Source organism: Natator depressus, chromosome 9 (assembly GCF_965152275.1).
Source record: "Natator depressus isolate rNatDep1 chromosome 9, rNatDep2.hap1, whole genome shotgun sequence".
NCBI lineage: Eukaryota > Metazoa > Chordata > Testudines > Cheloniidae > Natator > Natator depressus.
In genome coordinates, this window is record NC_134242.1 from 98,953,533 (window position 1) to 98,981,345 (window position 27,813).

Sequence of the window (27,813 nt, forward strand, 5' to 3'; positions counted from 1 at the left end):
AGCCTGCCACCCTGTTAATGTTCTAGTTTAAAAAAAACAATTATAGGGCTTGGTTTTACAGAATATTAATAATGGAATATGGAACCTTTCACCTCTCACTTGTTTGAGGGCATTGCAGGCCATCTGTGAATGAAGATTATCATTTGGTAGCTCTCCAGTGGCCTATGTAAAATGAGTTCTTAGGCCCTGTTTCTGGTGAAGAAAAAACGTCATCACCACTACAGTCTGCTGATTTGTAAATTGGTCAAATGTTGAAGGGGCAGTGCCACACTCAGGAATGACATGCACATGATATTGATAAGATCGTATGTGATGAACCCAAACAAATGGGCCAGTTATGTTTCTGACGTCAAACCTTCTGCTATTTCCCTGGACAAAATCTTTGAAAAAACCCAAGTGTCCTGGGGTTCTAATGGGCCTTGCAGTACTGCTAATCCCAAGCATTCAACAATCATGAGTCAGGCTCCAAAATATCAAATATGTATGGGTTCTTTTTCTGTGTTTTCTGGTCTCTGAGTCTTTAGGCTACACTCAGGTGATGTTGTCCAGCTTTTTCCCCTGACCATAAAGGTAAAAACTTACTTTAAAAAAACCCGACATTCTCATGACTCTGAGCTGGGGCTTTAAGAAAAAAACAAATATAGTGAGATTCCCCTCACCGGGTCCTAGAGCCTGGGCTCCAGCCTGAGCCCAGAAATTTTCACAGCAATGAAACCGCTCCGCAGCCTGTCAGCTGGCATAGTCCAGCCGCAGTCTAATTGCTGTGTAGGTGTATACCAAGTCTTTCAGTATACCACATACTCATTATTGAAACTAAGCTTTAAAATTAACAGTTTTTTATACATTAATTATAGTTAGAATTGGCAGAATTCAATTTTTAGTTTTTGATAATTTTGACAGATAATATCAATGTTTATTTTGAAGAATTTTTTTTTAGATTTTTATCTTTTTAAATATTCACAGTTGCACAAAATTATGAGGAGTCCTGCAGTGGAGGTCAGACAATTATTTAATGACAGCCGACAGCAGAGATTCAAAAAGCTAAAGCTTTATAACTGTTAAAACACACATTGTCTACATCACACTTCAAAATATACACAATAAATATCCTTAAATCAAACCCTAATAATTTTTCAAGCAGCATTTTCTTACTTTGCCTCTTTGTAAATTTTGATTGACAAAAATATTTCCCTATACAGTTTTTGTGTGTACGGTAAAATCAACATTTATCAATATGTACCCATAAAAATCGAATCCTTCAGAGCCTGGTTATGGTGCACAAGTAATCTTTTATAAAGAACATACCTAAGGAATTAAAAATTCAGAGTAAAGGCTGACTGAATGAAATGTGTAGCACTGGAGAAACAGGCTGTGTTTCTTTCAAACACTTTCTGGTTTCGCTACTATTAACTTTGATCAGGAGATTTTGAACTGTAGACATTTCTGTGCTTTGGGGCATGTTAACCTGTCTGATCACTAAATTCTTAACTATTATTTTCCTGCTATTGCTTTGTATAGGGTTACCATCGTGTGCAAATGACTGTTTCTTAGGGAACATCTTGCATAGTAAAAATTATATGCACTGTGGGTACTGTTTATGGAGGGTGGCTTAGGTGTGGAGGAGAATAGTCACAAAATAGTACGTCTTATTTTGTGGTAAACAAAAATTAATGAGAGGGGGTGATGGAGTAGTTGAATGAGCATGGGAATGAGTTAGGAATTTGAGGCCATACCCCAGTTCACATCATGATTCACTCTGACACAGCTATGCATCCCTACTCTTACCACACTTTCCCCATTCCAAACATAAGGATGTTTGCAGAGCACTTTGAAGATAAAGTGCCTTTATAATTGCTATGTATCATCATTTTATTATATTAGATCTGACGTATAATTAATATATGCCATCTGTTCTCCAGTAGTCTTATTTCTTCCTTCAAAACAACAAATACCTTACTGGATCAATTCTCGCAATCATGAATATACACATCTGACTGAATATTTATTTGCTCATATGCGTAAATCACCTTGAGCATTGCAAAATGATGCAAATATTGCTGGCTCCACAGTATTCCTTAAATTGTGTATTATCCTAATATGGCTAAATGAACATCAAATTAGGAAAAAGTGTTTTGATTCCTCTTTCTACTCACTTAATAGGTTTCTTTGGAAAATTGTGTTGAGGTTGGGCGGATTGCCAATACGTACAATCTCACAGAAGTGGATAAATACGTTAATAATTTCATCCTGAAGAACTTCCCCGCATTATTAAGTACTGGTGAGTTTGTGAAACTCCCCTTTGAACGTCTTGCCTTTGTGCTTTCAAGCAATAGCCTTAAGCACTGCACTGAGCTCGAACTCTTCAAGGCTGCTTGTCGCTGGCTACGGTATGAGGAGCCTCGAATGGAATATGCTGCAAAACTAATGAAGAACATCAGATTTCCACTGATGACACCACAGGATCTTATCAATTATGTACAAACAGTGGATTTCATGAGAACTGACAATACATGTGTGAATTTGCTTTTGGAAGCCAGCAATTACCAAATGATGCCGTACATGCAACCAGTCATGCAGTCAGAGAGAACTGCCATTCGATCAGACAGTACTCACTTAGTAACATTGGGGGGAGTGTTAAGGCAGCAACTGGTTGTCAGCAAAGAATTACGGATGTATGATGAAAAGGCACATGAATGGAAATCATTAGCTCCCATGGATGCACCAAGATACCAGCATGGCATTGCTGTGATTGGAAACTTTCTTTATGTAGTTGGTGGACAGAGCAATTACGACACGAAAGGAAAAACTGCGGTTGACACAGTCTTCAGATTTGATCCTCGCTATAATAAATGGATGCAAGTTGCATCTTTAAATGAAAAGCGTACCTTCTTCCACCTAAGTGCCCTCAAAGGACATTTGTATGCAGTTGGTGGTCGAAATGCAGCGGGTGAACTAGGTAAGTGTATTTTATCTTGAATGTATGAATTTTTGTCTTTCTTTTCAGGTCTTAAAATTATGCTGTTCTGTGGAAAAGGGAGAGAGAAACTAGTATCCTAATTTGAAAACAAATTAAGTTATTTCTTTCCAGCAGCATCTATAGAGATGCTAATTTGGACACGGTCAGTGAATTTCAGGTACACTTTTGTGAAGGAAGTTCAAAATAAATTTAACTTGTAGAATAAAGTGACATGTTGCTGACTGATTTAGAAATGTAATATCGAGTGTTTTCATCTTTAGCATCAAACTATTTAAAAAAAATGCTCAGTGCCATTTATTTAAATGTTTGTGGAAGCTTTTACTGAGTTTTGCAAAGTTTCTTTAGAAGGAGCTTTAAACATTTGACTGAAGAAATGTTTGCTTGCAAATAGATTAACCTTTTCTAGTTCTGCCTCTATATAACAGTTGCTTTTCAAACACATCATGACTTAGTAACCTCATATATCATGTAAGTCAAAATAATTTAACACATTTTTATTTGGATAAGAATATCTCTTATACTTGAAGGAAATCTGTGCAGTTGCTCTCAAAAGATGTGACTTTTTCTTGCAGTCATTGTAATAGTGATTTTGGAATATCAGTGTTTTAAACATGTTTGTTGCTTAAAGACAAGCCAATAGCTTATCTGTGAGACTAAAAATGTTCTGACACACTCCACTTGTTTGTCACTAAAAATTACTTGTTCTTTTCCATAATCTCTGCACCTCATGGTTAAGTGTCTCACTTCCTATTAATCCTCTTTTCTTCACTCCCTCTTTGCCAAAAATTGTAATTCATTTTACTTGGAGAAAAAAAGATCTAAATAAAAATTAGAAGGAATAAAAAATGATCAGGCAGTAGCTAATCACTTTTAATTTAGCATAAACCATCAGAAATGTAAGATTAATCTTTCTCTCCAAAAGCAGGTGGTGTTCAGAGTTGATACACAGATTTGACTATATGTACCCATTTGTAAATTTTGTCTCTGTGTATTAGAAATACAATAATGAGATAGAGTATTATACTTCACATTTATGATTGCATAATAGAATTTCACTTAGTGTGATTTAAGTAAGTGTACACATACAGATGCTTTTATTTAAGCTTGCAGTCTCTCTATCTCATCCCCATTCACAGCAGATACTTGGCAGCAGACCTGGCTTTGTGGTGAAATCTCCTGTTACAAAAACTTCATTACTTTTGTGGATATACTGCAGTGTATTTTATAAATGTACTGTGAAGTATTGTCTTAATTTAAACTAATCAGAAAAAATGAACTGATTGTTTTGTGATGTAGCATCTGATTCTCTCTCCCCCTCCCCCATTTTACTCATCTACAAATCTGCAAAATTCAGATAATCTGCAATGGACTTCCTAGTCATATAATAAACTTCCTGTTTGGGAAGCATGGAGTGCTAAAGTTGTAGACTTGTAATTCTTTTAGCAAAGTTTGAATAGCAGAATTGATTTTTGTGATTTTTTGGTGTTATAATATGTTAAAAACTGTGTTTTTAACATAACTTGGTTATTTCTTGCAACCATTTCATGATTTATATCTAAATGCATTTCAAGCTAAAATGATCGTGATTGGTAACTTTTCACTTCATCTGCCTGGTGGTGCAACATGCAGTAAAAGTTTAGTGTCTTGTGAGTGTGCCTATTGTATAATTAATGAATATCTACCATCATTCACTTGTGTGAACTCGTGTCAGAGCACCTGGGCATCAGTGGAGGACCCATGTTAATGGTTCACCCTAGGAGGATAATCCATTCTGCCTGTTACTTGGCATGAGTGGCACCTTAGTCTCTCCTTTTCTCTGCTTGTGGCACACAGCAGTTAAGTCTCCTGAGAACTGATATGCTTTGGTCTAACTGAAGTGATTGAGCCCAGTATAGGGGTATCTGGGTGAAGCTTAATGGGCTGTGATATACAAGTCAGACTTGATGGTCTCTTCTGGCCTTAAACTCTGATTTTCAGTTCCAGCAGGCAATTAAGGAGCTTTAATCAGACTCGCATACATAGATGTTCCCGCAGTACAATATTTTGCTGTCTGCCACCACAGATTAAATGGCTTGTAGATGTCCTTTGGTTTTGTACGATTTGAAAGTTGGTAACCCTAATGCAAACACCTTGCCCCATCCCTTGTCCGAGGCCCCGCCTCCTGTTCACTCCATTCTCCCTCCCTCCCTCTATCATTCGCTCACCCCCACCCTCACTCACTTTCACAGGGCTGGGGCAGGAGGTTGAGGTGTGGGAGGGGGTGAGGGCTCTGGCTGTGGGTGCGGACTCTGGGGTGGGGCCGGGGATGAGGGGTTTGGGGTGCAGGAGGGGGCTCCGGGTTGGGGCCAAGGGGTTCAGAGTGTGGGAGAGGGTTCAGGGTTTGCATGCGGGGGGGTGGGGGGTTACAGGCACTGGCTGGTGGTGTGGGGTGCTGCCGGGGATGAGGGGTTTCGGGTACAGGAGGGGTCTCAGGGCTGGGGGAGAGGGTTGGGGAGGGGCGGGAAGGTTGTGGGCTCTGGGAGGGAGTTAGGATGCAGGAGGGAGTTCCAACCTGAGGCAGGTGGTTGGAGTGCAGGAGGGGGTTCAGGCTGCGGCTCTGTCTGTCCGTCGCTTACCTCAAGCTGCTCCCGGAAGTGGACGGCATGTCCAGCTCCTAGGCAGAGGGGCCAGGGGCCTCTGCACTCTGCCCATGCCCTTAGTGCTGCCCTCACAGTTTCCATTGACCACGGTTCCCGGCCAATGGGAGCTGCGGAGTCGGCGCTCAGGGCGGGGGCCACCTAGGAGGCAGACATGGCGGTCGCACTGGGATCTGCCCAGAGCTTGGGCAGGCAGAGAGCGTGCCTTTACCCCCACCCCCACCTCCCGTACCATCAACTGGACTTTTAGCGGCCTGGTCAGCGAACCTTGGCGGTGCTAACCAGAACCACCACGATCCCTTTCAACTGGGAGTTCTGGTTGAAAACTGGACACCTGGCAACCCTAATTTGTATCATCTCCACAGCTCTCTTTGATTTAATTGTGGGTTGTGGGAACTGATGCATTTACAGGTAAGACTTGCGTGCTGGTGGAGAACCCACTTGGAGGCTGATCATCTCCTCATGCATTGTGCTAGAAGCCAAAAGTTTTTACCTCTTCCCTGAGCGTGTAGGATTTATCCATTGGAACCATTTTGTGTTGGTGATTCCAGTTGACCTTGAGGAGAAATGTTCTTCATTTTTTTTAAAGTACTTTTTACATGCCCAGGGCCATATCAAGATCTCACATGTAAAGTGGGTATCTCTACCTAGAGTCTGCTGTATAAACAGCAAAGTCATAAAATCCCAGCTCATACTTTCCCTGACTCCAATACAGTGGTTTGAGTTTATCTAAGACATTGAATAGATTGATATACATGAGACTGCTCATGTCAGTGTCCATACACAAAGTTGCAGCAATTTAACTAAATCAGTATCAAATCACATCTTCTGTTAAACGGCATGGAGACCAGGCTTTGAATTTACAGAGAGCGCTGAACCTATCTCAAGCAATAACATTCTGACCTAAATTTCCTTTGCAGTCTCAGTTTAAGACAGGAAATGAAGAATATTCTGTTTAAACTTTTGTGTAGAAGTACTGTTAAACTGCTGCAGTGATTTACATGTACAGCTGGCAAAGCGATTTTGATCCTTTTGCATGAAAACCTCTATATAAATGTTAGGTATTCTAGTTGCCTAGGAGTTTGATTTGGGAACTGAAATATTCTGTTTTTCTTCCCATCAATTGCTATCCAACTCATGTTTCACTTTAATTTTTCCTTTTATAAAAACTGGCAGTCTAAAGATCTGAAATCCAGTTTAGCTCTCTCTTCACCCCAAATAAAAAAATCCTAACTTTTCATAAATAAGCAGGTTAAATGTGCATTGGAAAACTATTATGGAATTTGCCCTCTTGGATTCAAACTGATTTCAACTTCTTAGTTATTATATGTGATATGAATTTCTGAAAACTTGAATTAAACTTTCCAAGGAGATCGGCTTTAAATATTAGCTCTCTAGATGTTAAACTCTCTCTAGTCAATTCTGTGGTACTGACTAATTTACCGTCCCTTTCAGGCACAGCAGGGTCTAAGGGTCAAAGTTATTAGAATATATATCCTTATATTTTTTTCAAAAAGTCTCCTTTAATAATAAAAGGGATACGTCTATGGGGTCTTTCAGACATGGTACCCAAAACATTTCTCAAATATTTTAAGCTTATTAAAACTGTGTAGTATTACTTTTCACCATAGAAATGTCTGTTTTTCACTAGTAGTAAGATGATGATAATAGTAATTTAACAATGCATACTAGTACCCATTTGAAACCTTCAAAGGGAAGTTACCAGAATTGGAATTTGGCAAAGACCTCAAATACCTAAAATTGTAATGGGTTTCTTTAAGGCCTCATTTTCAAAACAGCAGAAGTGCAGGGCTATGGACAGCTCTACATCTGATTTGAGCATATAATTACCCCAATTGTGCATGGAAATTAGATATGGCTGGTTAAGTGGGGATGCTAATGGATAGAGAAGGGAAGCCAGAATCAAGAGAGAACACTCCAGGAAGTGTATCTGTCGGAACAAACAGAGGAGGTGACCGAGAAAAGGAAGACTCCAAAGGAAAGAAGGTGCGGAAGACAAATTGGGAGGTGTCTTACAGAAAAGCCTGAGGGATCAGAGGGTATATAATCTCCAATCACGATAAATGCTGGTAGATTGATAATAGGCTCCCTTTCTTGAAGATAAATAGGGGTAGCCATATCTTGTTGGGAGAAAGAGTGGCTGTATTGTGAGAATCATGTGGCCTGGCTGGGGTGGTGATACAGGTTTAGATAAGCATCCTGGAGTTTCGATGGTTAATCTCAACATATCCAAAACTCCAGAGATTCTGGGTTCTCCAATAACTAGTTTTATATGCAACCTTGTGAGTGGGATCTAGTGTACTTTCATATGTATTTTTAAGTGTACTATTACAAAACATCACCTTGTATTGATATCAAGTCATAATACAACACACAGGGGGCAGAGAATATTGGATTTTCATGAGAGAGCATAAAAGAGCAGCATGGAAATTTCAGTTGTGAGGCCTAGTTAATTGAAAAGATTCATACGCAAACAAAACAATTCTCTGGAATGGGAATGGAACACCAGCTATGTGACAGCTGAGAGAGCAGTGGTTTTCAGATTTGTTTATTCAGGGAATTGTCCTTGTAAAATTTCTAAATGGTGGTAACAACTGTAAAAACCCTCAGTAGTATCCAGCTGGGTCACTCTGCGACAGTAACTCGAATCCCAAAGCAAATGCTGTATGAGAGATCCTTTCAGACTGCTAGTAGGAGTATGGTAGTAGTAGGTATGGTAGTAAGTATGCATCCGATGAAGTGAGCTGTAGCTCACGAAAGCTTATGCTCAAATAAATTTGTTAGTCTCTAAGGTGCCACAAGTACTCCTTTTCTTTTTTCTAGTAGGAGTAGTAACAGTATTTATAAGGGAACCATCACTATGCTATATTTGTGAAAAAGATGCAGCACTTTATAAGAACAGGTCATACACTCTCCTCTCTGACAGGATGATCAAATGAAAATCCTACAAGTGGGAACAAAGTAGAGTTCAGTTTCTCAGTGCTGGAACACCCATGTACGGGGACAGTAGGCCTCTAAGGGGTATGTCTACGGTGCATCTGGGGGTGAGCCTCCCAGCCCAGGTCCGCAGACTTGTGCTAGTAGATCATGTGCTAAAAATGGCCATATAGGTGTTCTCACTTGGGATGGAGCTTGGACTCTCAGGGTAGGTCTACACTACCCGCCGGATTGGCGGGTAGCAATCGATATATCGGGTTGATTTATCACTTTTAGTCTACACGCGATAAATCGATCCCTGAGTACTCTCCCGTCGACTCTGGAACTCCAGCACTGCAAGAGGCGCAAGCAGAGTCGACGGGGGAGCTGCGGCAGTCGACTCACCGCTGTGAAGACGCCACAGTAAATTAATCTAGGTACGTCGACTTCAGCTACGCTATTCTCGTAGCTGAAGTTGCGTACCTTACATCGACTCCCTACCCACTAGTGTAGCCCAGGGCTTAGGCTCACCCCAGCCCCCTAGACCTGAGAGTAAGAGCTGTAGCCTGAGCTGCAATGTGTACACTCCCAGATGCACTGTATACATGTTCTGGGTGCTCCTATAATACAAGTAAACAATGGTAATACATCTCAAGACTCATTAGAAGTTATTGGGACAAAACTGATAAATGTCTACGTGCTCCACAAACAATAACACAGGTGGCCGTGTGAAAATACAAGCAGAGTTGCATAATTTGGGACTGCTCCAGGTGTGCCTTTCCAAGTATCTATTCCTTTAATTCTATCAAAAAGATATTCTGGGCTGTTTTATGGGATACATGCTGGTCAAAAGTGTCTCTGCTCCAATATAACAAAACCTAATGGGATTGCTCAAGCTTTTGAGAGAGAGAAGGAAACCTTCTCAACCTATTTAGAATGTGCCAGTCTAGTTACTCAATTACCTTCAAGAGAGGCTCTTTCATGTATGGTATATACTCTATCTGCTTTCAAGAGAGACTGCCTTCTTACTGGGGGGGAAGCCGGGGGGGTGTTGATAGACTAATTTTTTTTAAAAAAAAATCCTTTTTTGACCAACACCTTTAAATAGTATGTGCTTTAATTTTTTTTAAAAATATTTTTTCTGATGCCTCATTGAGGTTTATATGGGCCTTGTTATCTAGGGAGAAACTGACAGACTATGCATGGAAAACTGTAGGCAATGTAAAAAATCATGAAAAATAGCTAACTTCTTTTAGTTGTGATAATCTTAGAAGTTAGTTGTGAGCGTAGCATCCACAAGATTTTCAGTCAGAATTATGATCTTCAAGTTGGTAGTGATCATCTAAAAAATGAACACTGCAGCTACATAGCTGATGTTCAAAAAGTAAGGATTCTGGAACTGACAATAGTCCGTTCTCAAACAGGCAATTGTTTTATAACTTTGTATGAGCCATAATATTGTACACTAGCTTCTGCATGCTGTATCTGCTGTCCCCTGTCCTAACTTGTCTATGTGTCCTCATCTGTAGATCCTCCCTCCAGTTGGTGTGGGATGAACAGCTGTCTGGTGTTTTGGAAATAGAGTGATGTTGAATTTTTGGTTGCTGCTAGGTCCTCTGTGGCTTTTTGGGGGGGGCTACTTAGTCCATAGTGTGCTTAGTATTTTACTAGAACTGGCTTTGTTTTTTGAAGATTTTTTTTCCCCAGATTCCTAAGAAGTGCCAGGAAAAAACTTTACATATTGTCCATATGTTCACATTGCTGGGCTAATGAAATTGGTGGTGTTGATCCACTTCTAGGAAGTAAACAGTCAAACTACCAGGGTGGATTGATTTTAAATCGTTGATTTTAATTACAGTTTTGCATTTGTACTTAGTTCTTTTCCTAAAGAAAGATAATTCTCATTGGTTGGTAACCATTAAAACATGAAGACACGCTATATCTATACGCTTTTATTTGAGCCTTTATGTAGCTTAACTCTCATTTATTCAGATCCTTAATTTTTACATTTTTATTTTGCTAGAAAACAGTGAATAATGCATTTCTTATTTACTAGATGATTAATTTTTTACTTGTGCAATGTGTCAAATCTATTTGGATGGAAATTCGAACAATTTAAAAATGCAAAAAAGCAGCATTTTAAAGTTATTTATTTTTTAATTAGTTAAATAAAACTACTTTAAATGTCCTGGATACATAAGAAGAAAGTTGATCAAAAATTATCAAAACATGTTTTGCATTTAAAACTTATTTATGAAGTAAAGGAACTATTATCTACAGTTAGTGAGTGAATCAGCGTGATTGTTTCTTGTCATCATGTCCTTCCAGATTTTAGAACTAGTAGAAATCATAGATTGGAAGAAGAAAACAAGCTGTTTTGCTTTTTTCAACTTTAACTTTGAATGAACTAATAATTGAACTGAAATAATTAAATCAACTGAAATGGAAATATTCTCCCTGAACCTGCAGACAAGGTTACTGCTCTCAAAAGTGGATTTAGCATATCAGGAAACACTGGATCCAGGTGCTCAGCCAGTGGCTTCCACCAGTCCAGTACTTTGATTTTCTTTAAAACTCTGGTTGTAAAAATATACTGCTTAATTTTTTTTAATGTAAATTAAATTATTTTAATAGATTTGAGTAAGTTTAGGCCTTAATGTATGTTGTCATAACTTCAAATTTAAATTTAAGTAAATCTGTTTTTAAAAATAATCCTGCATTTAATGTAAATAAAATCTGATTTAAATTAAAAAAAAAAATTAAAAAATTGATTTTTATCCTCCCTGCAAGATAACTGTTCCTCCATTTGGAGAACAGGCAAAATTGGAACGGAAGGATGTTTATCTAGCAATTGGTAGGGGGTAGAGTTATCTACGTCCGAGCCAAGAAGTTTCAGTATTTCAGTTCCAGACTTGGAACTCCTTAGGAGAAAGTAAATGTAGACATTGAGAACCAAAAATGTTTTGATTCCAGATATGAACAGTTTTTTCACTGACCTCTTTTTAGTCTCATGCATATAAATTTTGTATTGCTGCGTCCATTGATAATTGGTAAGTTTTGTATTTCAAAGACTTGGCTTAACCTAAATATTATTTAACCAACCCAAAAGTCACTTAATAATTCTATTGTTTATCACAACTTTAATAAGTTGTGATATGCTAGAGCATAATTGATAATATTTACCTTATTTATAAATTAATTTTGTTCCATACTTTTGGTCCATTTAACAGACACAACTGGCAGCATCTACTCAAGAGATTGGTATTAAAACAGCAGATGCATTTCAGGTCAAGACTATTGGTATTTCCTCAATTTCATAAACACTAAATTAGCTCACAAATTAGACCTGTAAATCAAGTGTGCAGCTTGTTGTGAAAGAAATGGAAGTGGGATGGGTTTGGTCTTTTTTATGTCCTGCAGCAATGACTTCTTGTGCTATGGCCTTGTCTGACCTCACAAAGTATACAGAACTGACTTGGACAGTACTTGGATGAGAAATGTCCAAGGAAAATCCAGGATGCAACTGGAAACAGGGACTTGTGTGAGTAATTTAGTAGCTGGCACTTTCCTTCTGAGTTCCTGCTGAATCAGTTCAACACATTGTTCGGGGTATTGTGTCATTGGAAGTGTCATTAGTCCTGAGGTAGTGATGAATTTTTGTTTAGGGAGCTACACTCTGTACTGAGCTTACTGGTGGGTAGGTGTATGGGTGTGTGTGAGAGATGCCCCTTTTTGCTAGATTCCCCTTGCTAAAGTGCACTTTGGAAGTACTCTCAAATTCAGAATTACTGCCACAGCTATATCTTGTCCTTAGAGATTGTCCCTAAGGATTTTTTCAGACAATTGAAAATATCCTGTGTGCTTGTTTTAAAAATAATAATAACCCAAAAAATTAAATAGTCCTTTTATAATCCTTGTATCATGGTAATGAGGTACCGAGTCGCACAATAGATTCCTGCCAGCACTGCAACTGTCATATCTTTAGAATGTCAAGATTCTCAGCCTTTCAATTTTATATATTTGTGTGTCCATGCTGATGGTTTGAGATGACAGACTTTAAAATTAACCCTGGCCCATCACACCAGTTTGGGAGTTTCAGTACTTGTCTAAGAGTGAATAAAAGCAAGTCCTATGGTAATATTTAATCTCTGAAAACAGAAGACATTTATAGTCGGTGTGTATGAAATGTGATTCAGTTCTCTGAAAACAGAGTTTGCTAACCTGACTTGATAAATTAAACCTCTTAATTTTAAATAGCTTTCAAGACAACAGCAGCTTTAACATTATGGGTTGCTACACCATGCATTGTAGTCAAACTATATTGCTCCCTCTTAAGTCTCTGGTCACATCTCCTCTCAAGCTACTATTCCGAATACCTCATTCATATCCTTTTCCCAGGACCATGTTTGTGCCTTTCATAAGGCCCCTAAATCTGGAACTCCCTTTCTGACCCCATCCTGTTTCCAAGTATCTCCTCTAAACTCTGCACCAAGGAAACTTAAACTGTGGTTTCTTTTTAAATTATTGACTGTTCTCAGTTGCCTGCATTATTTTCACGAGCAACCAAATGTTTGTATTTTCACCCTTGTTCTCTTACAGTTTGACTATTCCCTTAGTTCTTTACAGGTCAGATCGATTTATATCAGTGATTTAATTCAGCAGCAGGAAATCTTGCTATCAGTAATCAATTTTAATCTTGTTTTTCATTTGTACTTCTTATTTGTCTAAAGAAAGGTTGATTCTCATTGTTTTTAATTTGGTACTACTTTTTGTTAACCAGGAGGATAAACTATAGCGGTTGTATAACTTGGCATATACTTATTCAGATTCTTAATTTTTGCTCTGTTAGAAAATAGTGAATGATGCATTTCTTATTTCCTAGATGATTAAGTATTTACCTGTGATTTGTGTCAAACTGCATTTGGATGGAAATTAAAATTCAATTAAAATGCACAAAAAGAATAAAGTAGTTTATTAGTTTAAATAAAATTATCTTAAATATCCTGGATACATAAGGAGAAAAGTGAGTTTATGAAAACATGTTTTGCCTTTAAAACTGATTTATTAAACAAGGAAAGTATTAATAATTAGTGAATTGATGTGATTTGTTTCTGGTCACCATGTCATTAAATATTTTAAAACTAGTAGATCTCATCTTCTCTCACCTCATTTTTATTCATAGATAGTAACAGGAAAACAAGCTTTCATGCTTTTTCAATTGGTTTCCCAACTCTGAACAAATAATTTAACTGAACTAGTTGAATAAACTGAGATGAGTGAAATATTTTCTCTACAACTGCGGAAGCTATCAAAAGCTGATTTGTCGCTTCAGCAGTCTCTGGTTCCAGGTGTTTGACCATTGACTTCCACCAGTTCAGTGGTTTGAAGTTTCTTTAAAACTTCAGCAGCAAACATGTACTCCTTGAATATTATTTTTATTTAAATTATCTTACTATATTTTATTAAGTTTAGGCCTTAACACAGGTCATCATTTTAATTACATTTTATTTTTAAAAATAAACCTATTTAATTTTTTAAAAACATCTTAAATCATTGTTTATCTACCTCAGTCCTGCAAACAAAATTGCATGAACAGAGTCCTGTTCCCACACAGAGCTGCCTTTAAGCCAGTACGGCCCTACATAGTTTTCTTTGCAGGCTTGGATCCTGGAAGCAATTTGGGCTAGACCTGTACCCTTTTTTGTGAAGTGTCATGCACTTCTGTGGTGCTGTATAGGTAGTAAATAGCAGTCACTACAAAAGGTGGTATCACATTCCCAAATCAAGAATTCATATGCCAGGTGTCCTTTCAGGCAGTCTTTGAGTGAGTGGCATAATGGGATTCTAATGCAGTAGATAGAGCACAAGCTGGGTCTGTATCCATATGTGCCTGGGTGGGACACTTTTAAAGAAATGTGACTAACACAGGTCCTTCTGATTCCCTAATGTTTTCATCCACTTAGACATGTTTAAAGTTTGCTCCATATCAGTTTGCACAGGCACTGGAAAGGTTGTATGAGAAGGAGGATTAGAAAAGCAGAATTACCTAATTTTATTTTCACTTTTTTTGAGCACACCATAGTGTGTGCAGAGCAAGATAAATGAAAGCTGTGGCAGGCTAAGCAGCAACTGTATTGAATGCAAACCAGGGGAAACAATTGGGCAAGAGTTCATTCTTCTGCACCTGTGGGACAAAAAACGTATAGGCTATTCAAGGATATCTTTAACTACACGAAGTAACTGACCATATCTCTGAAACTTTCTTATATTAATAACCTATTTTTCATTGATGTATTGTCTATTTATGAATGTATTAATTTCACTACTACTGCACTCAAAATCAAATTACCATGCTAAATTCAAGCACTCTTTTTTTTGTTTGTTTTTTTTTTAACAGCCACAGTGGAATGTTACAATCCAAGAATGAATGAATGGAGCTATGTTGCAAAAATGAATGAGCCCCACTATGGTCATGCTGGAACTGTGTATGGGGGATTAATGTATATTTCAGGTAAATCGTTCTTTTAAGTTTATAAACAAAACCCACCACACATGAGGCATATTGGCTACATACTTTTTCTTACTCCAGTGGGTGAAGGAAGATTAAAAGAATTGTTCTTACTTTAGATATAAAACATCTGCATGTTTCAAACAGTGAGTCATAGCTTCATACAAAGTTAGTCAAATAACACACACTTACTAAATCTCTAAAAGAACCATTTTAGATAAAAATACCACTGTTGGTAGATACTTATTTTAAACCTGTCTAATTTGCAGTGCTCACTAGTACATCTTAACCTTCAGTGCTGCATTTTTATGAACACAAACACTCATAGTTGTCAAACAGAATTTGTCATTTTGCCCTTAGATAAGTAGTTACCTCACTAAGGATTGGAAAGGTTACCTAACACTACAAATACTGAGATAAAAGTATCTACTTATGTAAGACAAAGTTGGAAGGATTTTAAGGTTAACCACAGTATGTGAGTGGTTTCAGAGTAGCAGTCATGTTAGTCTGTATCTGCAAAAAGAACAGGAGTACTTGTGGCACCTTAGAGACTAACAAATTTATTAGAGCATAAGCTTTCGTGAGCTACAGCTCACTTCATCGGGTGCATAGAATGGAACATATGGTAAGATAGATAGATTGTGTATATACACAATCTGTCTTACTATATGTTCCATTCTGTGCATCCGATGAAGTGAGCTGTAGCTCACGAAAGCTTATGCTCTAAAAAATTTGTTAGTCTCTAAGGTGCCACAAGTACTCCTGTTCTTTTTTGCAGTACGTGAGTGGTGTCTTTACTCCTTTCACTGCTTCTGTGTTGCTGTAACTTTTGATTGGTCCTGTGCCTCTGAAAGGCGATAATGTAATGCATGCTGTTCAAATCAGGATCCATAGTTATCCTGAGAAAGAAAGTTCTCTGATCTCCCACATAATTATTGTCCTTTGAGGGGAATTCCATGCCAAGTCAATAAATGGTCCTACCTGACCTACTCTGATTTCACATGCTTTTCCTGGGTAGTGGCATTTAGTAGGCTCCATGCCCACATTTTTGCCTCATGCTTGTTCTAAATAACACTTGGCTCAGAATTTCCACTGACCTCAGACAAGGACACTTCCTTTTTATAGCGAAAGTGCAGCTGAAATGAGTGCATTCCACCCAGTGTATATTTTACAACCACGCTAAGAATTCTGTTTGCCCTCCTTTAAGAACTCACATGCAAATATTCTATGACATTGGTTTATTAGATACAGTTTGAAGCCAGGCGTGATAGGGTGGCTTTAGTAGATGGATTTCTCATCAGAAGGGATCTGTATTTTTTTACATGTTACATTTTAGATAAAATCAGGGATTTGTCATGGTGCAAAAGTTGTTTTAAAGTTAGATTCCTCCCTTTCTAATTTATTTTCTATCTACGTATCTTTAAATTATTAGTGAGCTTACAGTCCCTGCTGCAGCTTCTCACCTTGCTCTTTGTATTCCCCCAGGTTTTCTCTCTCTGTCCATATAGACACCCTTACGGGTGCTATTACCTTAGTGATGAAAACAATGTCAATACCTAGACAGTCCTCAGTCGAATGTTCTCTTGTTCAGGTTTTTATCATCTGACAGACTGCCAAGCACTCATAGTGGTGGCTGCCATTAGGTGGCTTAAGCAGCTCATTAATCCTCTTTTTGTTTCTTTGCTTGCTTCCTTTCCAAAGAGCTCTTAGGGGCTTTTTTAAATGGCTTTTACAGAAGTCAAGGATTCTGCAAATCCTGTGATAATCAAAGCATTACAGTTTAGGTCAAATCACTTAGACTTATGCCTATCTTCTGAAGAATGTCTTGTTTTACAGTGATCTCCTACAGTTAAACAGGTAGTTGTATAATTGTCAGAAACAATGCCATCTTGAACACATCTGTAATGGCTGAAATTAGTGTAGCTGCTTTCTCTAACCTCACCTGAAATCTTCATGCAGTAGGGAGCAACTTGATCTTGTGGTTAGAGTACACTACTGGGAGTTGGGAGACTTGAGTTCTAGTGTCTGCTCTGCCATTTTCTTAATATGGCCTTGGGAAAGTGTGAGAACTGAAGACCAAATAGGAGGAGCTGGTCAGGCTTTTAGGTTGACCAGCTAGTACACATGCAGGCCTCAAAGGTTCTGGGCAAATGTTGCTTGTTGAAAGAAATTTGACTTTTTATAAATTTTATTAAAACAAAAATTAAAAAATCAGATCACCAAAGCTCAACCTACTATTAATATTAAACTTAACTCACAGTAAAGCACTACAACTGTCAAATCAAGGGCAAATTGAACATGTTAGACTCAATATTGAATTACAGTTAAATCATCAAATTAATACGAAAAATGATCAATCTTTTTACAGATTTTAAGAAGGTGCCTGTCTGTATCGTTATAATTCCCATCTAAGGAATTTTGACCAGAGGGAGTCAAATCTATAATTGCTTAATACTAAAGCCAAATTATTATCTAATGTCTGGACAACCTCAAAGCCAATTATAGAGCTTACTCCTTGGATTTCGGTGTGATGGCTAACCCTTCCTCCCCAGAGATGGTATAATACAGACTGTAACAGGAAATTCTTGATAAGCCATTGTTTAACAACTCTTATTTTCCTGAAATTGTCAGTGACAATCTCAATTCTTTCAGTTCTATTAAACATAGGAGACACAACATACTCTAATGAGTATCTCTGTGAGACATTTAGAGCTGATTATACCTGGGGAAATTTTCTTTCAGGCTCCGTCCCTGTCTGGCCTTCATGAGTGCAGCCCCACTTTCACTTCCATGCCTTAAACATAAAAAGGTTAAAAACAAGACAAAAACCCAAAAAGAAAAAATTCTATTTAGAATAGCAAGGGCTTTACAGACTCTTCAGCTCTCTGTCTCCTAGAGTTTGGAACTGCAGTCAAGGAGTCAGATGGTGGTGATCTGCTGGCACAGCACTTGTTGCTTGTGGGACTCCTTCAGGTACAGGTGAAGACTAGAGAAGGCTGTAATGGCTTTGTAGTTGATGTGACTTCCTCTCTTCAAGATTATCAATATTGGGGATTTTGGCAGGTCAGTCTTCTCTCAGAAGACTTAGTGACCCAAAAAGGCAAGGCTTCTTGGCCTTACCCTTGATTCTGAGTCTGTGACCTTAGCTACTCAGCCTTAACTACCTATACTGGAGCCATGTAGCTTGGTCCAATCAGGAGCAAATTTGGTCAGGAGAAAGCGTCAATATGGACAAGTCCTACTTAAATCAGCCATTTAAAAACTAGTCAGTGTTTTGCATACCAGAGAAACTGAGTCTGTGATCTCCTCCCCCCACCCTCCAAGTATAAAAAATATCTCGTACATTAAATCTCTTTTTAGGAAGCTGGTATGATTTTATGTGGGTGAAAGGTCTTAAGGTGATATTAAATCCCCAGTTGACAGTAAGTTCAATATGAAATTCTATAAAAATAGCTTATTGGAAAAAATCCTAGTAATAAAACCAGTCCCTCCAAAATCATTCATCAGCAAAATTAAAAATAAATTCAAATTTATTATCAGTTTCATCATCTTCAGTTTCTTCTTCCCTCATTCTTTTTGACCTTCCATTCCAGCACTAGGCTATTGGTCAAAGAGCTTACTTTCTGAACTCTTCATTTTTATATAGAAAAATTACTTTATAGCTTATCAAGAAGAAGCCCATTTGAAATATAAAACCATACTTTTTATATAAGGGTCTATATTCCCATATAAGCTGTCCCTCATTAAACTCCCTGTTGCTTATTTTCTTTATGGTGCATTTGTTGTTGGAGCTGTTGATGGAGATTATCACTAAATAGAGGGAGGAAAAATCTTGCTGTCAAGGCATGTTCCTGTAACTCTGCAGACATTGATAGCCCCCTCTAATGCCGGTGGTTAAAGAAAAGGTACTATGTTAAAGAGCAGCTATGTCTAAGGAAGCATGAGGTTATGCACTCAGGGTCACTGGCCAACTACTAAAGTTTACAAACTTATGTGACTGTCCCGTTTTATGCTTTCATTTGTAGGAAGCGATCTGAGAAGTAGGTAAGTGGCCTCTGAAATTTGCGCTGTTTGAAGGGATGTCAAAGTTTGCTGTTCAGCATCAGCTGAAGTCGCAATAGTGACGCGACTTGAAAGTGAGTAAGTGCTGCTTGGAAATGGGTCAAATGGAACAAAAATCCTTCCCCAGGCAGCACTGTTCATTTCACTCAAAGCCACCGCTTCTGGTTCCTCAGCTGATGTCAGAGTGCCTCTGATATGCTCTTGACAGAGGTGCTCTTCAGAAGTAGCTTACTCACACTTGGACAATTGCCTGTCACTAGAGAGCCGGTAAAAGGGATACTAAATAGTAGTCTGATTTCAGAGTAGCAGCCGTGTTAGTCGGTATCCGCAATAAGAAAAGGAGTTCTTGTGGCACCTTAGAGACTAACAAATTTATTAGAGCATAAGCTTTCGTGGGCTACAGCTCACTTCATCGGATGCATAGAATGGAACATATATTAAGATATATAAAATATACACACACACACACACACATACTGATAAGTTGGAAGTTGCCATACAAACTGTGAGAGGCTAATTAGTTAAGATGAGCTATTATCAGCAGGAGAAAAACATTTGAAGAGGATTAAGAGGAAACTTTTTTTTTTCTCCTGCTAATAGCTCATCTTAACTAATTAGCCTCTCAGTTTGTATGGCAACTTCCAACTTATCTGTATGTGTGTGTATATATATATCTTCTTACTATATGTTCCATTCTATGTATCCGATGAGGTGGGCTGTAGCCCACGAAAGCTTATGGTCTAATAAATTTATTAGTCTCTAAGGTGCCACAAGTACCCCTGTTCTTTTTAAACAGTAGTCTGTCAGATTGGGACCATGAGCAGGGACAATGTGCTCACTTTTCTCAGAACTGTTGCTGGTTCTTTAATTTCAGGCTCTTGAGTTAAATGAAAGTGGGGAAAAGTTTGCCAAATCAGAAAGTTTCAAATGGGAAAGGAATGCAACTATTTTCTCTCTTTTTAAAAGATTCATATAAACAATGGAGAATTAGAGAGCAGAGGTGCCTCTCTCAAATCCACAACTAGAGGGGAACCTTTGCACAAGTATATCTCACCAGTTCAGTTCAGAGGGCGGGCTCAGCTGCTTTCTCAGGAACAGTACTCTCCCCTCTTCAGGACTCAGCAGAATCCTCTTCACATAGTCCAAGTTCTGTGTTGGCAAAGAGGTAGAAACTGGGTAATCTGTAATGAGGAATGGACAGGATATAGATGGAGCCAAGGTTGATGCACATTTTCCCCAGCACCATCTATGGCTACATGGAGCTTACTCAGAAAAGAGAATACAGCCTGGGACTATGTTATCTTGTTGATTGAGCCATTCCCCAGAATTCCCAGGGGCGGCCACACTCCGAGTGTCCCTACTAATGCAGGTGCCATGGTGTGGAGATGCGTGTGCTCCACACAAAAGGTTCTGGTCTCCCGTATCTATATCCTTGAGCAGTGGTTCTCAACCAGGAGTACGTGTACCCCTGGGGGCTCGCAGAGGTCTTCCAGGGGGTACATCAAGTCATCTAGATATTTGCCTAGTTTTACAACAGGTTACGTAAAAAGCACTAGCTAAGTCAGTACAAACTAAAATTTCATCCAGACAATGACTTGTTTATACTGCTGTATCTAGGATACACTGAAATGTAAGTACAGTATTTATATTCCAATTGATTTATTTTATAAATATATGGTAAAAATGAGAAAGTAAGCAATTTTTCAGTAACTGTGCTGTGACACTTCTGTATTTTTATGTCTGATTTTATAAGCATGTAGTTTGTAAGTGAAGTGAAACTTGGGGTATGCAAGACAAATCAGCCCCCTGAAAGAGGTATAGTAGTGTGGAAAGGTAGAGAGCCACTGTCCTTGGGGATCTTCTAGAATTCGTTGAAATACTGTTACATTTTTGCTATGACTTGTGTTTATTCCAGGGTCAATATTACTTTGATTTTCTTTCTTTCTATAGGCGGAATTACCCATGATACTTTCCAAAAAGAACTTATGTGCTTTGACCCCGACACAGACAAATGGACTCAGAAAGCTCCAATGACAACAGTTAGAGGTCTGCACTGCATGTGTACTGTTGGAGACAAGCTTTATGTTATTGGCGGAAATCACTTTAGAGGAACAAGTGATTACGATGATGTTCTAAGCTGTGAATATTATTCACCCACCCTAGACCAGTGGACTCCAATTGCTGCTATGTTACGTGGGCAAAGTGATGTTGGGGTTGCTGTCTTTGAAAATAAAATCTACGTTGTTGGAGGGTACTCTTGGAATAATCGTTGTATGGTGGAAATAGTCCAGAAATATGACCCGGAAAAGGATGAGTGGCATAAGGTCTTTGACCTCCCAGAATCACTTGGTGGCATTCGAGCCTGCACTCTTACAGTTTTCCCACCAGAAGACAACACAGGGTCACCTTCTAGAGAGTCACCTCTGTCGGCACCTTAAAAAAATCCTTTGACTTACGGTGTTGTGGTAATACCTTTGCACTGCATCATGGAGTGTCTCATTTTTCTTCAGTAGTATCTGTTAGGCTTAGCCTACAGCAATTGGTACAGTTACTGAGGGAGAAAAAAAAAAGACTTTGACATTACTTGTGCTGTTTGTTTGGCCTAGAATGTTTATCGAGTGGTTAGCAAAGATTATGGAAAAATGTACTCAACAGAGCCAAATCTTTAAAAGTGAGAAACAAGATATTGTCTATAAAATATATGAATTAGGTACGTTTTTAATGTTGTGTATTGGGTGTGAGGTACCTTACAACTTACGTTAGGAAGCCCAATAAATCAAACTGGAAGGGGTCATAGTGAACGTGTAATTATGTTCACTAACCTTCATATTTGAAAGTCTTTCTTCCTTTCATCTTTGATTGCAGATTTTAAAGGGAGGCGGCCTGCACCCATGTGAACTATGACAAAAGGTTGCCAGCAGGCCTGAGCTACCTCCCTCTTTTCACAGAGTATTTTTGACACATCTCTTTACCTGCCCAACTGGGTGGGTGCTTTAAGAGCATATGGAGTTTCTTAGGCAGACAGGAGAAATCAAATAATAATTTAAAAAATATTAATATTATGCAACAGGTGGACCCTGTGTAGGCCTGGGTTTTTTTAATAACATATATTGAGGGGGTTTTCCCTGACTCAATTAAGTGACACTTCAAACAGAAGACTTAAAATGTTTGGGCTTTTTAATTTTTGGTCTCTTTTTCCCTCCCCCACACACCCAGTAATCAGCTTCCGTTTGTAAGGGAGCACAAGCTATTAATAAATTGGAATTCAGTACAGTTGTATGACCTGTTGTATGCCTGTATTGAGTTATGTAGATAAGGGCTAGGAATGTTAATTCAAGCCACTAAATTTGTCCAAATTGTTCCTTCAGATCAAATTTAATCTAATTTTTCTCCTTTGCTGTTGAGATAACTTACATATTACACGTCCTTTGTATAGTCTCAGTTAATAAGGTTATTTAGCACAAAGTGCAGCTTCAGCAGGAGAGCTGCTTTTTGCTCAGTGAACTCAGACTACCATGTTTTACCTTCTTTTGTTCAATAAAACTTTTAACTGCAATTATTCAGCCTAAGATACCTCATTAATGTTGCTTTGATTTTCTTCTTCTGCTCACTGTTACTAGGGATACACATTGCATATATATGTGTGGGTAGATTAATTTGCTAGGAAACCAATGCACAAGTGGTCTCAAATGGGTACTTTGACCTACTTTCAAGGCACTGTTTTGGCCATACTTGTCTATTGTAATTTTAAGGACTGAAAATGTGGAAATGTCTGAACAATTGTGCATAGAGTGAGCTAATATGAAAATGTTAAGCAGTACAAATGTACTACACAGTAATCTTTATCGGTTCCAACACAGTAATTTGCTTCTGAATATGTGTTTTTTTTTTTTTTTTTTTTAAGTTCTGGTTTTAAATCAAATTAAATTTAAAATGCAGGGCAAATAATCACAAATGTTAGTTTTGATTATCTGAACGCAAAATCCTCATTATTGTTTTTGGCTTTCCATCATAAAAAGCACAAGAATTTGTACTAATTGCTAGCAATCATGGTGGCTTTTGCAGACATCTGGAGATGGATGTTTACATTATTTGTTATTTTATTATGGTATCTATTACCAGTTACAATATAAATCTTAGTAGCATGCTCTCAGCATAAGTGTTCTTTTCCATGTTTTTCCACTATAACAATATTGGGTTTGAACCCCAAATCTTCTAACTGCTGGTGTTTGTTTTTCTCTGATGGAATTTAATTGGTCAAGTGTCCTTCACTCATTTTTCAAATGTACTTTTATCACAGGTTTCATATTTTAACATTATTTTGCTTAAAAGCAAAGTGGTTCTTCCTCAAAACATTTTCTAACTCTGGACTACTTATGTTGAGTTACCACAAGTTATCCTGTATGGAAATGAAAGATGGAATGTTCTTGGGAAATATTTGACCTATTCAAGATCAAATGAGTATTCTAGGTAAAATATTTTGTTCCACTCATAGGAAACAGAAGATGAGCAAATATTGCTGTCACTAATGCAGGTATTTAACATACACTTTACCTAATTTTAGCTTAAATGCCACCTCTAGTGAACTATTGTGAACATAAAACCCAGAGGCCTGTATCATACTTACTTTATTTTTCAACTAGAAAAGAAATCCTCCTCCTAGAAAGAGAAACAGCAACTCATTTTGGATGATTCAAGTATGGTTTTGGTTTCTGAATCCTTAGGGTCCACTTCTTGAAAGTGGATCTTAGCCCTGATGGTCTGCACTCTGAAGATGCTGATGGTGGAAAGACCCTTTGGAGATACCTTCCTGAAGGTTAGAAGAGGAAGTCTAGCAGCTTCCCTGTCGGAGAGCAGGTAACTGGAACATAGCAACTCTTTCAGCTTTAGGGATTCTTTTTAATGACAAAATGTTAGCTATAATCCTTAAATGCAGTGTGCTTGTGTTGAATTTCTGCACCAACGCTGGATGTATATGGGATAATGGATTAGATTTGTCCTTAAATAAAATGCTTCTCCTTTTGAATTTTTTTCCTGTTATTTTTATGGCTAAAGAATTCTACCACACAATGAAATTATTTCAGATCAGTTCACCAGGACTTAAGAGTAAATCTCAAAGACTCAATAGAGATGGCAAATTGTTTTTCTTTTGTGGTGCGCTGTTGAATAGCTTGACACTGACTGACTGCATCTCTTTTCATGATAGCCTCAGATAACCTCAGTCTGTGAATCTAGAAGGAATTATGGAAAGCTACTTCCGGGAGAAGGATATTCACCCTCCACTTTTAACAAGATTGCTTTCGTGGTGAGATTGTGAGCTATCATGGCATTAAATGCTCACGGTACACAGGTGATGCCCAACTCCTTTACATCAATTGTTGATAGTAACATCATCTAGTTGTCGCAGTACCGAAGAGGGAATGGTAATTGAATGCAAAGTTGATGCTTACCCTGAGTTGGATGCAAGGGATGTTAAGGGGACAGCTGGAAGAGCCATGGTAATCTCCAATACCCAAAGGCCAGAGGTGTCCGTCTTCCAACCATTAAGGCAGTTTGTAATCTCAGGGTTGATCTGGACTCTTGTCTTGGTTCCCAAACAGCATTCCTAGCAGCTGCTGCTTTTTTCCATTTACAGCTGGTCGGGAGACTGTTGCAATCCTCTCAGAAGCCACATGTTTGAGTTCCAGGCTTGACTGCTTCAATGCACTATACATTGTCCCAAAGCCATTCCGGATTTCATTTGTTGCTTTGGATAAATTGTGTTGTTGCTGTACTGTCTTTACAGTTTAAAGTTCTTTTTGAAGATGTTTGCTCACTAGTTGTCTTATTGTAGCCCCTCCATCCCATCTTATTCTAAATAGTCATCCCCTATTCCACTGATGTCTTCTTTGTTCTAGCCTAACGACTGGTTTCATGTGAGAAATGTCCTTTGCTTGGAGAGATTAATCTGTATCCAAATTACTGTCTACCTTGTTTCTGAGTTAAGACAGAACTCACATATGTTTATAGTTCTCTTAACACTTCTGTTCTCTCTCTTGTTTCTGGAAGGTGCACCAAAATTTGTAAAAATGTAATGACTTGCCTAATTTAGGAAGGACTGAAGGGCAAAATGCACCATTACTGATAAGTAACAACTCACTGTTTTCCTAGGAATAAACTTGGAAAGTTAATGAATCTGATCATAGCACAACTTTCAGACACTTGGAAGTCAGCTATGTAAGACAAGTTGTCTTGATTCAACATTGCTGAGAGTGTTTCTGGAAAAGTAGATATTTGCTTATCTTACTGCAGGAAAAATACGGAGGCCTGGGCTACACTAGTGGGGGGTTCGAACTAAGATACGCAACTTAGTATCTTAGTTCGACTTACCTGGCCGTCCTCACGGCAGCGAGTCGACCGCAGCGGCTCCCCTGTCGACTCCGCTTATTCCTCCTGCCGAGGTGGAGTCCAGGCGTCGATTCGGGGATTGATTTATCGTGTCTATTCCTGATAGATCGAAGACGTACCCTGAGTCTTGTACTCCACTGGCTTGCACCTTGCATAGTCAATCATGCCTATACAAAGTGAATGTAGTATGCTACCCACTTTGCAGAGGTGTAGCATCCATGCTAGAATCAAGCCCGCTGTGTATAGGGCTTTACATTTTCAGAGCACTTTACAGCTGTTCTTTTCTTTTTACTTAAGCACTGTGTAGTTAATCATAGTTTCCACTTAGCCGCAAGAGAATGTTAGTTCTTAAAGTCTACCTGTGGTCAGAAAGTCTATGTAAAAATACAACATTTTTATACTTAAGGAGAAAATCTGTGGCGTGTACAATTATATCAGCTTTGCTTGATGACAAAAATAAGTTTTTGTTTCTTCTTACTCATGTCAGTACTACAGAACCAGTATAGCGATGGCAAAGTGAGCCTGGTCTGGGAATCAGACCTTTTCTGCTTGGCTGCCACTGACTCATCATGTGACTTTTGGCATTTACCTGGTACATCTTTACCCCTGCTGCAAGTTAGGGATCATGTCAGCCTATTCACTGGAGTCTGGTGAGTCCTAATGGTTGTAAGCTGCCTTGAGTCCTCCAGAGAAGGACACAAAGCAGGTGATTATTTACTGGGGTGATATTTTTGGTTTATTTCATCCATCAACAGGGTGAAGTGAACTTAGTATCTTATTTTGCAGCCCCCATCCTCAGTCTCTTCCCTTTGTCTTCCACTACACTCACTATTTCTGGTGTACCATGGAGAATACCACAGTAGCCTCAAGTTTCCATCTTCAACAAAATGTTTTGCCTAGTTTCTTCTGTTTGTAAAGATGCTGCCTGTTAGATATTAGGAGGGAATTAAGTCAACCAGTGGCACAAGTGCCCTTCTGAAGTGTTTAGATAACTAGGCTGTTTGCATGTTTTCAGGGGATGCAAGTTCATATAGCCTGGGAAAGGTGCTGCTGTAGAGGTTTATCGGTACTTCATCTGGGGGCATGCCTCTCAGCTCTGGAAGACAGACACAGGCTAGCTCTGCTTGAGCTAGCATGCTAACAATAACAGTGTCAACTTTTGCAACACTGGGTGGTGACACGGGCTAGCCACCCAAGTATGGACTCTGGTGGGCTTATACTTTTGGATCCTAGCCCAGGCTGCAATGTCAACACTGCTGTTTTAGCATGCTAGCGCAAACAGAGCTAAGACATGTCTTTGTACCCGAGCTGGGAGACTTGCTGTCAAACTGCAGTGCAGGTCTGGAATGGAATTTGCCCGTTTATTAGAAGTAGGGCTGATCTTGGCTGCTATGGTTCTTGACCGTGGGGGGCACATTGAACCTGTTGCTGCCTTTTTGTTTTTTGGATTTCAGCCATGAATTGGGTAATGTCTTTTTTCCACCTGTGGTTGGACTGGAAACTACAACTGGTCCTTCCTGATCCAGAGGTTGCCGGGGCGTTCATGTATTTACAAACTCCGAAGACTGGTTTCTGCAGTGTATTCTAATGAGGGTTTCATTGGCTAAGCAGTCTGAAGCACTGAATTTAAACTGTGAAGCCAAGATCCTCTTTGGAAAAGAGTCCTTGCTGAATGTGTATTGTTGATAAAAGGAACGCTTAAGACACTCCAGAAGCATTCTTCTTCAGTTAACAGATGATGATGATGACGACTATCATGGCCAAGATATTCACAAGCATTAGTGATTTTGGATGCCCAACTTGAGACACCTTAAAGGTGCCTGACATCTCAGAGGGAGGTGTTCCCTTGTGCTTTGTAAACATCAGTCCCCCTTTGAGCTGTCTCAGGTGGGCCACCAAAATCACTAATTACTTCTGAAAAATCTTGGCCAATGAGTGTAGGGTGGGAAAGATGCCTCTTTAAGATGTGGTTATTTAAAATATCCTATGGGCATGCCATAACCGAGCAGGTTTGATACTGAGTTTGAAGTAATGTTTAGCTAAGTTTAATGCTGTGCTGTTTATTACATCAGTTCACATTTTAAGACTGATAACTCATAACTTTTTCTATCTTCAAAATCCCAGTGTGAAAGTTTACTACATAACAAGGCTTACATACATGATCTTATCTATCTAGATCTCTACTAATAGGACTATATTACTGTAGTGATGTATTTTTCCAAGGGAAGTAGTAGTATCCCCATTTGACAGATAGGAAATTCAGACTAGGTGACTTGCCCAAGGTCACCCAGGAAGTCTGTGGCAGA

General features: G+C 38.7%; 1 protein-coding gene across 13 annotated transcripts in view; it reads left to right on the plus strand.

Moving 5' to 3' along the window:
* The window catches only part of KLHL13 (kelch like family member 13), a 120,763-nt gene extending 97,779 nt beyond the window's left edge, over window positions 1–22,984 (plus strand). For 8 of the 13 annotated variants that reach the window (XM_074962766.1, XM_074962769.1, XM_074962778.1 and 5 more), the window contains 3 exons: window positions 2,161–2,956; window positions 14,948–15,061; window positions 21,071–22,983. In XM_074962766.1, the coding sequence (XP_074818867.1) occupies window positions 2,161–2,956; window positions 14,948–15,061; window positions 21,071–21,558 (1,398 nt within the window). In that variant the 3' untranslated portion in view covers window positions 21,559–22,983. Of the gene's footprint in view, window positions 1–2,160; window positions 2,957–14,947; window positions 15,062–21,070 lie in introns of all 13 variants that reach the window. The other 5 variants (XM_074962773.1, XM_074962776.1, XM_074962774.1 and 2 more) reach the window with 2 other exon arrangements.
* Window positions 22,985–27,813: the final 4,829 nt, after the last annotated feature.